The sequence below is a fragment of the Scylla paramamosain genome, chromosome 4 (assembly GCF_035594125.1).
Source record: "Scylla paramamosain isolate STU-SP2022 chromosome 4, ASM3559412v1, whole genome shotgun sequence".
NCBI classification, from domain to species: Eukaryota; Metazoa; Arthropoda; class Malacostraca; order Decapoda; family Portunidae; genus Scylla; species Scylla paramamosain.
Window position 1 is genome coordinate 23,792,701 of NC_087154.1, and position 14,517 is coordinate 23,807,217.

At 37.8% G+C, this 14,517-nt stretch overlaps 1 protein-coding gene across 9 annotated transcripts in view; it reads left to right on the plus strand.

Moving 5' to 3' along the window:
- Window positions 1-14,517, plus strand: part of LOC135099889 (folliculin-like) — a 62,519-nt gene that overhangs the window by 30,761 nt on the left and 17,241 nt on the right. For 7 of the 9 annotated variants that reach the window (XR_010268419.1, XM_064002523.1, XM_064002527.1 and 4 more), the window contains exons 7-10: window positions 1,818-1,902; window positions 3,148-3,321; window positions 4,881-5,020; window positions 6,466-6,765. Coding sequence is in view for 8 of the 9 variants with exons in the window: in XM_064002523.1 (XP_063858593.1) it covers window positions 1,818-1,902; window positions 3,148-3,321; window positions 4,881-5,020; window positions 6,466-6,765 (699 nt within the window). In the remaining variant the exon portion in view is untranslated. The remainder of the gene's footprint in view (window positions 1-1,817; window positions 1,903-3,147; window positions 3,322-4,880; window positions 5,021-6,465; window positions 6,766-14,517) is intronic. The other 2 variants (XM_064002528.1, XM_064002531.1) reach the window with 1 other exon arrangement.

The following is a 14,517-nucleotide window of genomic DNA, read 5'->3' on the forward strand; positions in this document are numbered from 1 at the left end:
AAGGGGATGTAATAATGGAATTTGTAGAATAGATTTGCAGTGTGAGATAAATTGGATGAGGGAGTGAAGTGAATGGCAGAGTGAAGAAGTAAATAGTAAATGTGGGTACAGCTGAAAAGATACATGACTGCAATGTAAGGATTTAAGCCAAAAATGTGTGTGTGAAACTATAAAGTTAAGTCCAGTTGAAAGAGATAGGTTTGGAGATGCATAAAAAATTCTCCATGTAAGAAAATATTTCAGAAGGATGTGCAAAGGATATCAGGGAAAAGAAGAGAGAGTGAGCAGAGGATAGATTGTTGGCATTCCTTCTTGGATAAGTTTCTCTTCTTGATTTTGCTTCATTATTTGGCAAAAACAAGAGCAAAAAACTATATAAAGAAAATTGTTGGAAGAAGAAAAAAACCGATGTTTTATCATCATAGAGACCAAAAAAAGAAACTGGAACTCATTCATTCTGCCATATTGCTCATGTGACAAAAGGTTCATGCACATGCCAATTCTACACACACACCCACAAAAGGACAGATCTATTCCACTCTGTATGACCACATTTGTCCCTGATTTAGATGCAAATAACTTTGGGGGGAATCATATAGCTAACTTATTTATCATGCAAAGCTTGTAGCAGTTGGCATTAGTAAGGATGCACAGCCATAAAGAAATGCTCATCCAGTCTGCACAAAAAGTTTTCACACCAACAGATTATAATTGTATATTTCTTATCAGACCACAGAAATTAAACAGATTTTAATTCCATGTGGAACTTAGTATTTTATTGCATTTTCTTGTTTGTTGAGCACCTCTTTAAGATGTTTTGGTACACCATCATGCAAACATTGAAGAGTCTCATGTTTGAATTCTGTCCAACAGTTGTGAAGATCTGCTTCTAGCTTGAAGCCCTAAGGTATCACAGTCATGTAATTTAGCCTTCATTATTGCCCATAAATTTTCTATTGGAGAATAGCCATTCTTTTACAGTCTTAGCTGTATTAGGTGGTGCTTCATCCTCCTGGAAAATATTGGCTCTGATAATTTCAAAAGATGGCTCAAGATGACCCATTAATAGTTCCAAGTACACTTCTTTAGTGACAGTAGAGTATTTAGAAAACACAAGACACCAGGGCCATGGAAAGTAAAGCATTCTCAAACCATGAAGGTCAAAGTGCATTTTGTGGTTTTCTGAGTGTAGCAGGAGTCATTGGGATCAAACTGTTATATGTTGTACCACTCACTCAGAAAGAGCTCTCATCAGACCACAATGCTGTCTGTTACTTACCTAAGATTCAATATTGATATTTTGCAAACTAGAGCCTTTTCTTTCTTTCTTGGCATGGTAACTGCAGTGCCCAAGGTCACAGCACAAAGTATTACAGGCTGCACCAAGGGAGATGCCAGCTATTAAATTAGGATTTCCTGCTGTAATTTGATGTCCTATAAGGCTGGGATTGACTTCCAGTTGTCTTCTGAGAAGTTTTATTGTCCTCTCAGGACAGAAAAAAATTTGAGAGCTGAAAGCAGAAAGTCAGATACATCTACTTCTTGGTAGCTGATAATGTATGGTAGGAAAATGGCAGCATGATGTCTGCAAGAAGGGAATATCTCATTGCCATATGCATGATGATCTCCTCTTGTAAGGAGAATTACATTTTAAGTGGAAAATACATGCTTTTTGAGTGGCTTAGGGAAGGCCATCATCTGACACTGTCTGACTCAAACATAGAATGCAATTCAAAACTGACTATTTTGTTACATAAATTTCGTAATTTCATCTTAACCAATAATAGAGCAAGGTATTCATTTGAGGCTTTTCACAGATTTATGAGACTGAAGAGTCTGTAGTGAACCACAGAGCACTAAGGTCTGCAGCTGTCAAGATGGACAACTTACGCAAACAGCGAGGTAGGATATAATTACCAATGATTAAATTATGTGCCTCTAAAACAGCTTTGACTTATATTCATGTAGTAGTTGTTCATCATCAATGTCATCAATCAGAGATAGTCTGCTATAGCCTGAGGGACTTTTTTTTTTTATGTAGCAGTGGCACTGGCCAAGGGCAACAAAATTATAATACAAAAATGCCCACTGAGATGCTCCCTGAACAGAGTCAAAAACAATTGTCAAAAATTGAAGGATAAGTGTCTTGAAACCTATCCTGTAGCAAACTAAGATTTTGATGAATAATCATAAGAAGTTTACATAAATTACAATACAATTAACTGTAAAGTTGATAACTGATGGTTGGCTAAGTTATTGTTTAGATTTTACACTGCTTTCCAATTCAAGGAAGGTTTTGTTTGCTATAATTTATATAAAATTGCTCTTTATGGCTTTTTGTAAGTCTAAAGGTTTTCTATGTGGGTGCTGTAAACACTGACAAATTCGTCATTCATGGGATTTGTGTTTGTAATCCTTGTGAATGTGGAGACAATTGTGTATTAGATTTTGTCAGTATTGATTTCTTTGCTGATTTCCATTTAAAAAAATGTATACCTTCATTATTGGTTTCACATCTTTTAAATAGTTTAATATAGATATATCATAGGAGCCTTCAAAGTAGGATGGAATTGGATGATGATGGTGTTGCTATGAATAGGATGATAGCCATTGCTATGAATATCTAGTGAGATAAAAATTTTAATCTTTTCTTGTTGTACTCCTTATCAAATACTGTGAGTAGTGACATCACATAATTCAACTGCATGTACTCCTGCCTATTGTGTTGCATTCAGTGTCTGCATTTAATGCATGTGTCAAGTCAGGATGAGCACAAAAAGATTTTCAAGTTGTGTTTTTTTGTCACCTTTATTATAACTTCTATTGCTTCTCACAAACTCGTATCATGTGGTAGTTCTTGGTGAACTACATACCATTCATGTTATGAGGGAAAGCTACATGCCTATAACACACCTTAATTGGATAATAGATTAGGTCAATATTGGAGATTCATGATTGGCAATAAAGATGTTGCTGATCCTTTTGTGCCAACTCATTATCATTGTATTTTTGTGATGCCAGACCTATATACTTTTGGTTAAATTTTGCCTTGTCAACCATAAAGAGAATTTACTATATTACTTTAGATTTCTGCAGCTATCATTCATGTACTATGATTGATCATTTAGTTGCTCACTATTCTTATAGTGGCTGGTCAGCCTAGGTCCTTATGTGAGATGGTTGGAGAGGAGGGAGTGTGGCAACACCTTCACTCTTCTTTCACGTGGCTCCTGAAGGCAAGTGGACTGAGACTGCAGGAGAGACTGGTGGAGGGACCTCCTATTAGTTCTTTCATGGCAGATTGTTCAGATGAATGTGGCGGTGAGTTGATGGCATTAACAACCTTCAACCTTTAATGGATCTTGAAAACTTATATTTCAGATTTAGCAGTCACAACTTGTTGAGCAAGTATTAATATCAGCTTTCGTGATTCTTACCATCAGCAGTCCTGCTGTTCATCATGTTTTATAGGTTTGAGTACTTTCCCACCTTGTAAAGTTTCTACATGTGTTCATTGTTGCATAGGATCAAACCAAAGTATATGTTTATATGTATTAGTGATGTACTGGATACTAAATTTTAGAGTTCTATGGTGATGGTAGCAGAGCCAAATATGTATTTCACACAAAATTCAGTTAAGGTAAAACTGCAGAGATTGAAATATTAGTATTTGCTGAAGGAGTTGTGGATTACTTTTACCTCCATATCTACAGTTACAAATGAAGATGATTTTTACACAAATCACAGTTCATTTATGCAGTATATAGTGACAAGTTTCAGCCACAGTTAAATGTACAAGTATGTTTAAGTGTGTCACCAGATTTGGGACAGGAACCCAACTCATTATACATTTTTTTCCCCATCACTCATTCCATAGAGTTCGCTCTCTATCCTTCTTCACTCTCACTTCCTTGTATAATACCATTCTCATCCTAAGTCATTCTCATTCTATTTAGCAATCCTCAGCATCATTTTTTACTAACTCTCACACTTCATCTTTTGCTCACTTTCATACTCACTCATGCTTGTGTTCTCTCACTCATGCTAACTCACTTATTTTCATTCTAATTAGCACTCACTCCCATTCCCATTCTTACCCACTCTCACTTAATGCCAGTTATTTTCATAATCTAAATAATGCTCATTATTTCGATGCCGACTCTCACACTTACTCTCACTTATTCCTTTCTACCCTTTCTACCCACAGCCATTCTCATTGTATTAATTTCTCAACTCATGCTTACTTTCTTTAACTCATTCATGCTTACCCACACTTTTACCCACTCAAACTTAACCCACTTCAACTTACGTGCTCATGACTCCTACAGACTCTCTCTCTCTCTCTCTCTCTCTCTCTCTCTCTCTCTCTCTCTCTCTCTCTCTCTCTCTCTCTCTCTCTCTCTCTTCTCTCCCCCTTTCCTTCCTTCCTTCCTTCCTTCCTTCCTTCCTTCCTTCCTTCACACTTCCAGTCAGTCTCCCTCACTTGTTCTTACACACACACACACGCACACGCATGCACGCACGCACGCACGCACGCACGCACGCACGCACGCACACACACACACACACACCATGTTTCTTTGATGTTCAGGTAGAGCTTTTGTTTTCTAAAACTTCGGTAACAGATATAGATATAGATTTTCTGTTGTTCATAAAGGTGGATGTGAATGGTATTTTCACTGCAGAGGCTCTGTGGAGGCAAAGGTGGAGACTGATATCCAATGTATCACTAATAAGTATATATTTACCTTTATAAAAAGGTGTATTAAGTTATTCATTTTATTATTTCTTCTGTCTGTTTGATTCCATACCATTTATTGCATTTTACCCTCACTCTATTTCCTGGTTCAGTTACTTTGCTTTAACGTTTATTTATACAGGACTGAATATCCAGCAGTCATACAACATCCTTGGAAGCACCATCTTTCATCACTTAGTGCATCACCTGCTGATTGGCAGACAAGTGATTTTAAGGGGAAACTCTGATGTCATAATATCAGCCTTGATCAAGAGTATACAGGTAATGTGGACTAGGTCATGAAAACTCTGTTTAGGAAAAAAAAATATTTTGAATAAGGACAAACACTGTGAAAGCAAGTTTTCCAAGGTTTCAACCTACTGCTAAGAATTAAGCTATATAAATAAATGTATGCTTGGCTGGTAAAAATAGGCTCAAATTTGTTAATGGTTGCAGCTGGCACCAACCTGACTTCCTGTTTCCTTGGACAGTTCATGCTCCTTTCCTTCTCAGGCAAATGTGAAGATAGACTTTTAACTCCTAATAATGGAAATATTCAAAAGACCAGTGTAGGATAAAAAGTACATGCAACTTGCCAACAGAAACGTAATCAATTTGTGGGCAAAAAAATATGTGGTAACTTTTTAAATTGTTAAAAAAAGTCATATTTGCCAAACTGTTTCCACTTGTAGTTTATTTTATGTATTACCTTTTTTTTTTCTTTTGATTTTTATTTGAAAGCTGTCAAGCAAAATATCAGTGGACAAGCTTGACATTCTTTACTCTTTAGTTTGGTGGACAACTGACAGATAACCAGTGTGGGCTGACACTGGTTACTCAAGTCTTCCCCTCCTAGCTTGGAAATGGGTTGCCCTCTCAGAAAACTTGCTTTCACTGTGTGTCTACCCTAATGTCTCAACAGATATTTCCCTGTGACTTCTTAATTAATTTACCTTCCTTTCAAGAACCCCAGTTCACCTGTATGCTCATTATGTACCACAGAAGTGGCAAGCATATTATGCCTGAATTAGTGGAAAGCACAGTTTGTTCTGTGTTGAGTTATCGTTTACTAGTAGTTATTTGTACATGAATTTAGAACTATGGTGTATAGGAAAAACTGGGACTGGTGGTTGATTGATAAGAACAAAATAAGAGCAGTGAATTAGTATTTGCCTATCTATGCATATATTGTGATTTCAGATCCCTTTTTGAGAACTACCATTTAAGGAATGGGTATGGTAAAAAGTTTCTACCTTCACCTGTTTTTACGTTCCTTCACCATTTTGCCAAAGACTTTCATGTCATCCAGTTCTGTGATATTTGTTTACTTATTTTGTCCCTTTCAACTTCACTTATGTGTAGTCTCTCCATAAATTAATTAACTCATACCACATATATATAAATGAGCTTTCTGTTCTTGTTAGGCAGCAAGATCACAGTTCTTTATCTTGTGTTTTAAAATAATACTTATAGGTACTACTTATAGGTACTGTAGCACCCTCACAACTTTGCCAGTACTAAAGGTGTCAGACCACAGATTGCTGGGAATTGGTGGTGGTTTTCAAAAATAGACTGAGTTTATATGCTTGAGATGAATCCTGCAGATGAATGTGTGAGGGGTGTGCAGATAAGTCTATAGTTTAGTAAGTGTAAAAATGTTGGCAAGAGGAGCAAAACATGATTATAAAGATATAAGGAAATAAATTAATAATACTACCTTCTTTCAGCCTCTGCTGCCTAAACACTGCTACAGAGCAATCCACTTCTCACCACACTATGTGGACTGTGCCTCCTGCAATGTTCTGGGCCTTCATTCCCTTGTCAGTATTCCTCAAAATGTCATGGCAATGAAGAATCTCTGTGTTATTGATCTCATTCCAAAAGGAGAAACTGGTGAGGTCTCTAGCAAGGCAACCCCAAGAACCTCCTCCAATTTACTCAGCACACAGGAGGTAATCAAGGGAGATTATCAGGACCCAAAAGATGTACAAGATATAAAAGACAGTATCAAGAATTACACAATCAAGGTATGTCACTTAATGGAAGATTTTATTAGTAAATTCAAGCAACAGTCATAGAGCCAGTGCATGCCTCTTTTCCACCTAACTTTCCTGTCTTTTGATCCTTGGTGGATTAACTTAGCATGTAAAAGCTACCATATAAAGGGTAGTGGTAATTGAAGGGGATTGACTAAAACAATTCACACCTTTTGGCTGTGTGTCCTCTCTCTCTCTCTCTCTCTCTCTCTCTCTCTCTCTCTCTCTCTCTCTCTCTCTCTCTCTCTCTCTCTCTCTCTCTCTCTCTCTCTCTCTCTCTCTCTCTCTCTCTCTCTCTCTCTCTCTCTCTTATTTTTATCTCTATCTTAGAAAAGTTACAAAAATCTCAGAAAAACTCAAATTCTGTGTTTATCCTGTCTCTTCACTAATGAAAATTACTTAAGTAAAATAATTACATTTTATTTTGAATTTTTTAAACTTCAGCACGCTTATGTTCCAAAAATTGAAATTATTAATTATCACTAGTTTGGAACCAAAAGTATCGGTGATACCAATGAATCAATAACGTGGAAAAAATAATTACCGGATAACTGATAATGTGATATCATTATCGTGATCATTTATCATGATAATGCCCACTTATGTCTGTGTGTGTATGTGTGTATATATATATATATATATATATATATATATATATATATATATATATATATATATATATATATATATATATATATATATATACACACACACACATACACACACATACACACGCACACACATTGAGAGCAGACGTGTCAGGAGCAGCTCCGCAGACTTGCCTATTTGTGGGTACAGGGTCCGAGGTATTTTCTTAGCCTGGCTCCATACAAAAGTATAAGAAAGTGCACAGTGTGGGGTGGAGTTTTTATGGAAGAAGTAGAAAAAGATCGGAGATGGAATAGATGAAGTGAAAATTGTGGGTGAAAACACCGAATCCAAATCGGCTGTAAACAAAGCGTGATGGCGGCCGCCGCCGTGTCGCCGTCGCCCAGAGGCACACCAAAATTTGAAGGATTTAGTGAAAAGGATATACAGGTAGGCAAGTTAAATGCAAGATTATGGAAATTAGAAGAAGAGAATGAAAAGATAAGAGAGGAAATAAGAGGATTGGTGACATTAGTCAGAGGATGGAAAGGAGATAAGGAGAGGGGACTTAAAGACACGAACGACATTGTTAAAGAGCTGGAAGAGTTAAAAGGAAGGGAGTTAAAAAGAGAAAGGGAAAACAAGAAACTGAGAGAGGAAGTGGAAAAGATAGTGGATTTAAATGTAAAGTACAGTGAAGAAATACAAGAACTCAAAAAAGAAAATGGAAAGTTAAGGAGCATGGTGGAGAAGAAAGAAGTTAGGATAGATGAAGGCAAAATCCAGAGTGAAGTAAAAGGCTTAGTTGAAAAGGAAGTGAAAAGTTGGAAAGAAGAGAGAGAACAAGAGAAGATAGATATGACAGAAATAATAAGAAAACAGCAAGAAGAACATGATAAAGAGATGGCGAAAAAAGTAGTGAAAATCATTAAGGAAAAAGATAACATAGTAAGGGATACGGTACAAAAAAAGATGTGCCTGATGGTGTTTGGGGATAAAGAGAAGACCATATCAAATAAAGTTCTAAGAGAAAGAGAAGAATTACAAAGAGCAAAAGAAATCATTGGGAAAATTGTAGAAGGAGATGAAACGGATATACAAATAGAAGTGTACAGGATTGGGAAATATTCAGAAGGGGGGAAATGTCCCATGAAAATAAGACTTAATACCCAAGCGGCAGCCGAACACATCTTGAGAAGAACGAGTTTGTTAAGAAAGATAGAGGGTATGAAGGATATATATATAAGAAGAGAAATGAATGAGGAGGAAAGAAACAAGGTGAAAGAGTTAAAAGAGGAGGCCAAGACAAAAAACGAAGAGAGAACACAGGAACAGGCAGAAAGGTATATATGGAGAGCGATAGACATGAAAATGAGGAAATGGTGGTTAAAGAATGCGGGGCAAGAAGTAAGACAACAAAGAGAGAACACAAAAGAAATGGGTCCACAATAAATTAAATTAAAGTTATGTATACAAACATAGACGGATTAGTGTCCAGCCAAAGGGAACTAAGAGATTATTTACATGAAAAGAAACCAGAAGTGGCATGCATTACGGAAACAAAACTAACAAGGGAGATTAATGTTGAATTTGAAGAAGAAGGATATAACACATGGAGAAGAGACAGAAAGAATAAGGGAGGAGGAGGAGTGATGATTCTAGTAAGAAAAAACATCTTGATAGAAACAGTGGAATATGGTGAAGGGAGGTCAGAAACATTGAGTGTGGAGATCAAGATCCAAGGACAAGAAAGCAGAAAAATTATTGTTGCATACATGCCTCCAAAGACCCAACACTTGGGGGACTGATGATTATAAGCACATGCAAAGCGAGTTCATAAAAAGTATAGATGACATGCTAAAGATAAGAAACAAGGTGTTACTAGTAGATTTTAATAGCAAGGAGATAAACTGGGGGGAGATGGAGGTGACAGGGATTGCCAGTACATGGAGTGAAGAATTTTTACAGACTGTGATGGTAAACACGATGGATCAATGGGTGAAAGAAAATACTAGGTACAGAGGGGAAGATGAACCATCACTCCTAGACTTGGTTTTTACAAAAAAGCCAGAAAATTAACCAAGTATAGAATATTTGTGTCCAGTGGGAAAAAGTGATCATGTGAAGATGGAGATAGAGATCAAAGAAGAAGTGCCAAAATTCAATGAGGAATATAAAAATGAGAGAAAAAATTATGCTAAGGCAGACTTTACAGGGTTAAAGAAATTCTACGGAGAGCTTGATTGGAATAATTTATTAAGAGGTATGGAGGTGCAGAAAAAATATGAAGTGTTTTTAAGCAAGTTTAGAGAAGGTGTTGAAAGATATGTGCCAAGATATAAGGTAAAAGAAAATAAGAAAGTGTGGTTTAATGCAAAGTGTGCAGAGGCAAAAAAGAAGAAGGAGAGAGCATGGAAAAAAATGAGGAAACAGTGGAATGAGATAAATAGAGAAGAATACAGGACAGCTAGAAATGATTATGTTAAAATAAGAAGAGAAGAAGAAAGAAATTTTGAAAGAGATGTAGTTGGAAAGTGTAAAGAAGAACCCAAACTTTTCTATAGATATGTAAATGGAAAAATAAAGCATAGAGATACCATTACAAAGCTGAAGAAAAATGGAGAAATTTATGAAACCACACAAGAGATGGCTGAGATACTGAATAAAAGCTTTAAGTCTGTATTTACAAGAGAAACTGTCTTTGCATCACTGGGAGATGAGGAACAACAGAATAGAATACATACAAATACATGGAATACATATAGAATACATGGAATAGCAAACATACAGGTGGAAAGAAAAGAAATTAAAAGACTACTGGAAGAGCTAGATACTAGGAAGGCGATGGGACCAGACGAAGTAAATGGATGGATATTGAAAGAATGTAGAGAGGAATTGGAAGAACCAACATGGGAGATAATTAACAGTTCTTTGAAGGAGGGAAAAGTACCAAAGGAATGGAAGAGAGCAAATATAGTACCGTTATACAAAGGAGGTAATAAAATGGAACCACTGAATTACAGACCAGTCTCACTCACGAGTATTGTAAGTAAACTCTGTGAAATAGTCATTAAAAACAGATGGGTGCAATATCTTGAACAAGAAAATATAATAACAGAAAAACAATTCGGTTTCAGGAAAGAGAGATCTTGCGTAACAAACTTACTGAGCTTTTATACAAGAGTAATAGATAAACTACAAGAGAGAGATGGTTGGGTTGATGCAGTCTATTTAGATCTGAAAAAAGCTTTTGATACCGTTCCACATAAAAGTCTCGTATGGAAACTGGAACATCGAGGAGGGTTAAAAGGAAAAATACTTAAGTGGATGAAGGATTATCTCCAAGGTAGGGAAATGAGCAAAGTAATCAGAGATAATAAATCAAGTTGGTGCGAAGTAACAAGCGGAGTACCACAAGGGTCTGTGTTGGCACCTATAATGTTTCAGGTCTATATAAATGATATGACTGTGGGGTTAAATAGCTACATTAACATGTTTGCAGATGATGCAAAATTGATGAAAGTAATAAAGAACCAAGAGGATTGTGAGGAACTACAGAGGGATATTGATAGAATTTATGAATGGAGTAAACGATGGAAATTAGAATTCAATATAAAAAAGTGCCATGTAATGGAGATGGGAAGAAGTAAAAGGAGACCTTCATGGGAGTATAAGATGGGAGGAATCACAATACGAAAGAGCAAAGAAGAAAAAGATTTGGGAGTAATAATTCAAAACACGCTATCACCAGAAAAACACATCAATGGAATATTTGGCTCTACATATAATTTGCTAGCAAATATCAGGGTGGCATTTAATTACCTAGACAAAGAAATGATGAAGAAAATCATAACACACATGATACGCCCCAAACTGGAATACGCAGCAGTGGTATGGTCTCCACACAAGAAGAAAGATATAAGGAAATTGGAAAGAATACAAAGAACAGCTACGAAAATGATACCTGAATTGGAAGACCTAAGTTACGAGGAAAGACTGGAAGAAATTGGATTACCAACACTGCAAGAAAGAAGGGAAAGAGGAGACCTGATAACAATGTTCAAATTAGTAAATGGCATGGAGAAGATAGACAGAGATGACCTAGTTGTAAAAGTGGAGGAAGGAGATAGACGTACAAGGGGACATATGAAGAAATTAAAGAAGAGTCATTGTTTGGGAGATATTAAGAAATACAGCTTTCCGCATCGAACGGTTGAAATATGGAATAACTTAAAAGAAGAGGTGGTTGCAGCAAAGAGTGTGCACATGTTTAAAGAGAAATTGGACAAATTCGGGTATGGAGACAGGACTAATTGAGCTTTGGCTCGGACCCTGTACTATACAACTAGGTAAATACACACACACACACACACACACACACACACACACACACACACACACATACACACGCTCTTTTATAATTTTTTTCTTCTGCCTCTTCCCTTATTCTTCACCCCTCCTCCACTCTGCCTCCTCTTCCCTCTTCTCTCTTCCCCTACCTCCTCCTCCTCCTCCTCCTCTCCCTTCCTTTTCCTTCCTACTTCTTCACACTATAAGAATATTCACGAAAAACTACATACAATATTGGTTATGGGTTTGTGTGTGATGTGTGTGCCCGACCTGACGACAGACCTTAAGGGAGATGAGGAGTCGGGTGAAGTGAGAGTCTCTCTCTCTCTCTCTCTCTCTCTCTCTCTCTCTCTCTCTCTCTCTCTCTCTCTCTCTCTCTCTCTTGCCTTTTTTTCTTGTTTTTGTCCTCCTCCTCCTCCTCCAAAGAAAGGGAAAGGAGGAGGAGGAGGAGGAGGAGGAGGAGGAGGAGGAGGAGAGAGAGAGAGAGAGAGAGTGAGAGAGAGAGAGAGAGAGAGAGAGAGAGAGAGAGAGAGAGAGAGAGAGAGAGAGAGAGAGAGAGAGAGAGAGAGAGAGAGAGAGAGAGAGAGAGAGAGAGAGAGAGAGAGAATGCCTCTCACTTCACCTGATCTCTTGTCTCCCTTAACTGCAGTCAGGTCTCGCACACACACACACACACACACACACACACACACGAGCACACATCGGCCAGCTGTTCAGATGCAGATGCTAGAGCTCCTGAAGATAGAAGCTACTGGATCTGGACAAAACAATGAGGCCTAGTAATGTATATGCAGGGGCAAGAGGGGGTAACAGTGTCCTGTCTTCAAATTTAATACATAAAGGAGTATTTTGAGGTTAAAAGAAATGGAGAGAAAAGAAGATCTAGGTAGCGCCACCAGTCGTGATGTGTTTGTAAACAAACCGAGTGAGGAAGTGAGCCAGAAGGCACATTTTATTGAAACCCCTGTGGGCTTGAGACAATTGGCGGAGGCAAGTGGAGAAAGGGATTTTTCAGGATTCAGAGAAGAGAAAGGAAATATGAGGAGGATAATCAGTGTAGAGAAAGAAATAAGGTGCATGAGAGAACTGATCTCTGGATTCTGGAAAAGCAGGACAAACTTATTGTGGAAAACAAAGAATTGAGAAAGAAGCATAGTGAATGTGAGAATGCTCTAAAGATAAGCAATGAGATGAAAGAAGCAATGGAGGAACTAAAGAAAAAAAATGAGATACTCAAGACTAAGTGTAATGAATATGATGTAACTCTGCAAGGGTTGCAACAAAAGGTGGAGGATAGTGCAGGAAAAGTGGAAGGGGCGGTATGTGGAACCAAACTGGAGGAATTGAGAAATACCTGGAAGAAAGAACATGAGAATGAAAAAGTGAGCTTCACAGAGATGGTTAAAAAACAAGTACAGGAAAAGACCAAGGACACAGTAATTCAGGTAATTAAAGAAAAGGAGGTTTTAGTGAGACACAGTGGATAAGAAGAAATGTATGGTCTTTTTTGGACTGCAAGAGAAGAAATCCCAGTAAAGTCTGTCAGGGAGAGAAGAGAGAAGGAATTGGCAAGGAAAATTATTACAGTGATCCAAGATGAGGAACAAGGACTGGAACGAGAAGTGGAAGAAGCATAAAGAATTGAAAAATATAGTGAAGGAGGTAAAAGACCATTAAAAGTGAGAATGAGATCCCAAGTTGCATTAGAGGAGATCCTAGTGAGAACTGGGAAGCTGGCTGAAAGTTCAGAATACAAGAATATTTGGGTAAAAAGAGATGAACTTGGAAGACAGGGAAGAGAGGGATCTGGAAAATGAAGCCAAGTAAAAAAATGAGAGAAGGACAGAGACTGGGAAGAGGAAATTTCATTGGATATAGGATATAGGAATTGGATATAGGATATTAGGATATAGGCTAAGGAAATGGTATATTCGGGAAAGGGAACGAGAAATGAAAGAACCACAGCAGCAGACGGACAAATTGCATGTGGTGGGAGAAGTAGTACATTAAGAGAAATTTTTTTTTTTTTTTTTTTATGTAGGAAGGACACTGGCCAAGGGCAACAAAAATCCAATAAAAGAATATGCCCACTGAAATGCCAGTCCCATAAAAGGGTCAAAGCAGTGGTCAAAAATTGATGAATAAGTGTCTTGAAACTTCCCTCTAAAGGAATTCAAGTCATAGGAAGGTGGAAATACAGAAGCAGGCTGGGAGTTCCAGAGTTTACCAGAGAAAGGGATGAATGATTGAGAATACTGGTTAATTCTTGTGTTAGAGAGGTGGACAGAATAGGGGTGAGAGAAGGAAGAAAGTCTTGTGCAGCGAGGCTGCGGGAGGAGGGGAGGCATGCAGTTAGCAAGATCAGAAGAGCAGTTAGCATGAAAATAGTAGTAGAAGACAGCTAGATATGCAACATTGTGACGGTGAGAGAGAGGCTGAAGACAGTCAGTTAGAGGAGGAGTTGATGAGACGAAAAGCTTTTGATTCCACCCCGTCTAGAAGAGCAGTACGAGTGGAACCCCTCCAGACATGTGAAGCATACTCCATACATGGATGGATAAGGCCCTTGTACAGAGTTAGAAGCTGGGGGGGGGGGTGAGAAAACTGGTGATGTCTCAGAACGCCTAACTTCATAGAAGCTGTTTTAGCTAGAGATGAGATGTGAAGTTTCCAGTTCAGATTATAAGTAAAGGACAGACCGAGGATGTTCAGTGTAGAAGAGGGGGACAGTTGAGTGTCAGTGAAGAAGAGGGGATAGTTGTCTGGAAGGTTGTGTCGAGTTGATAGATGGAGGAATTGAGTTTT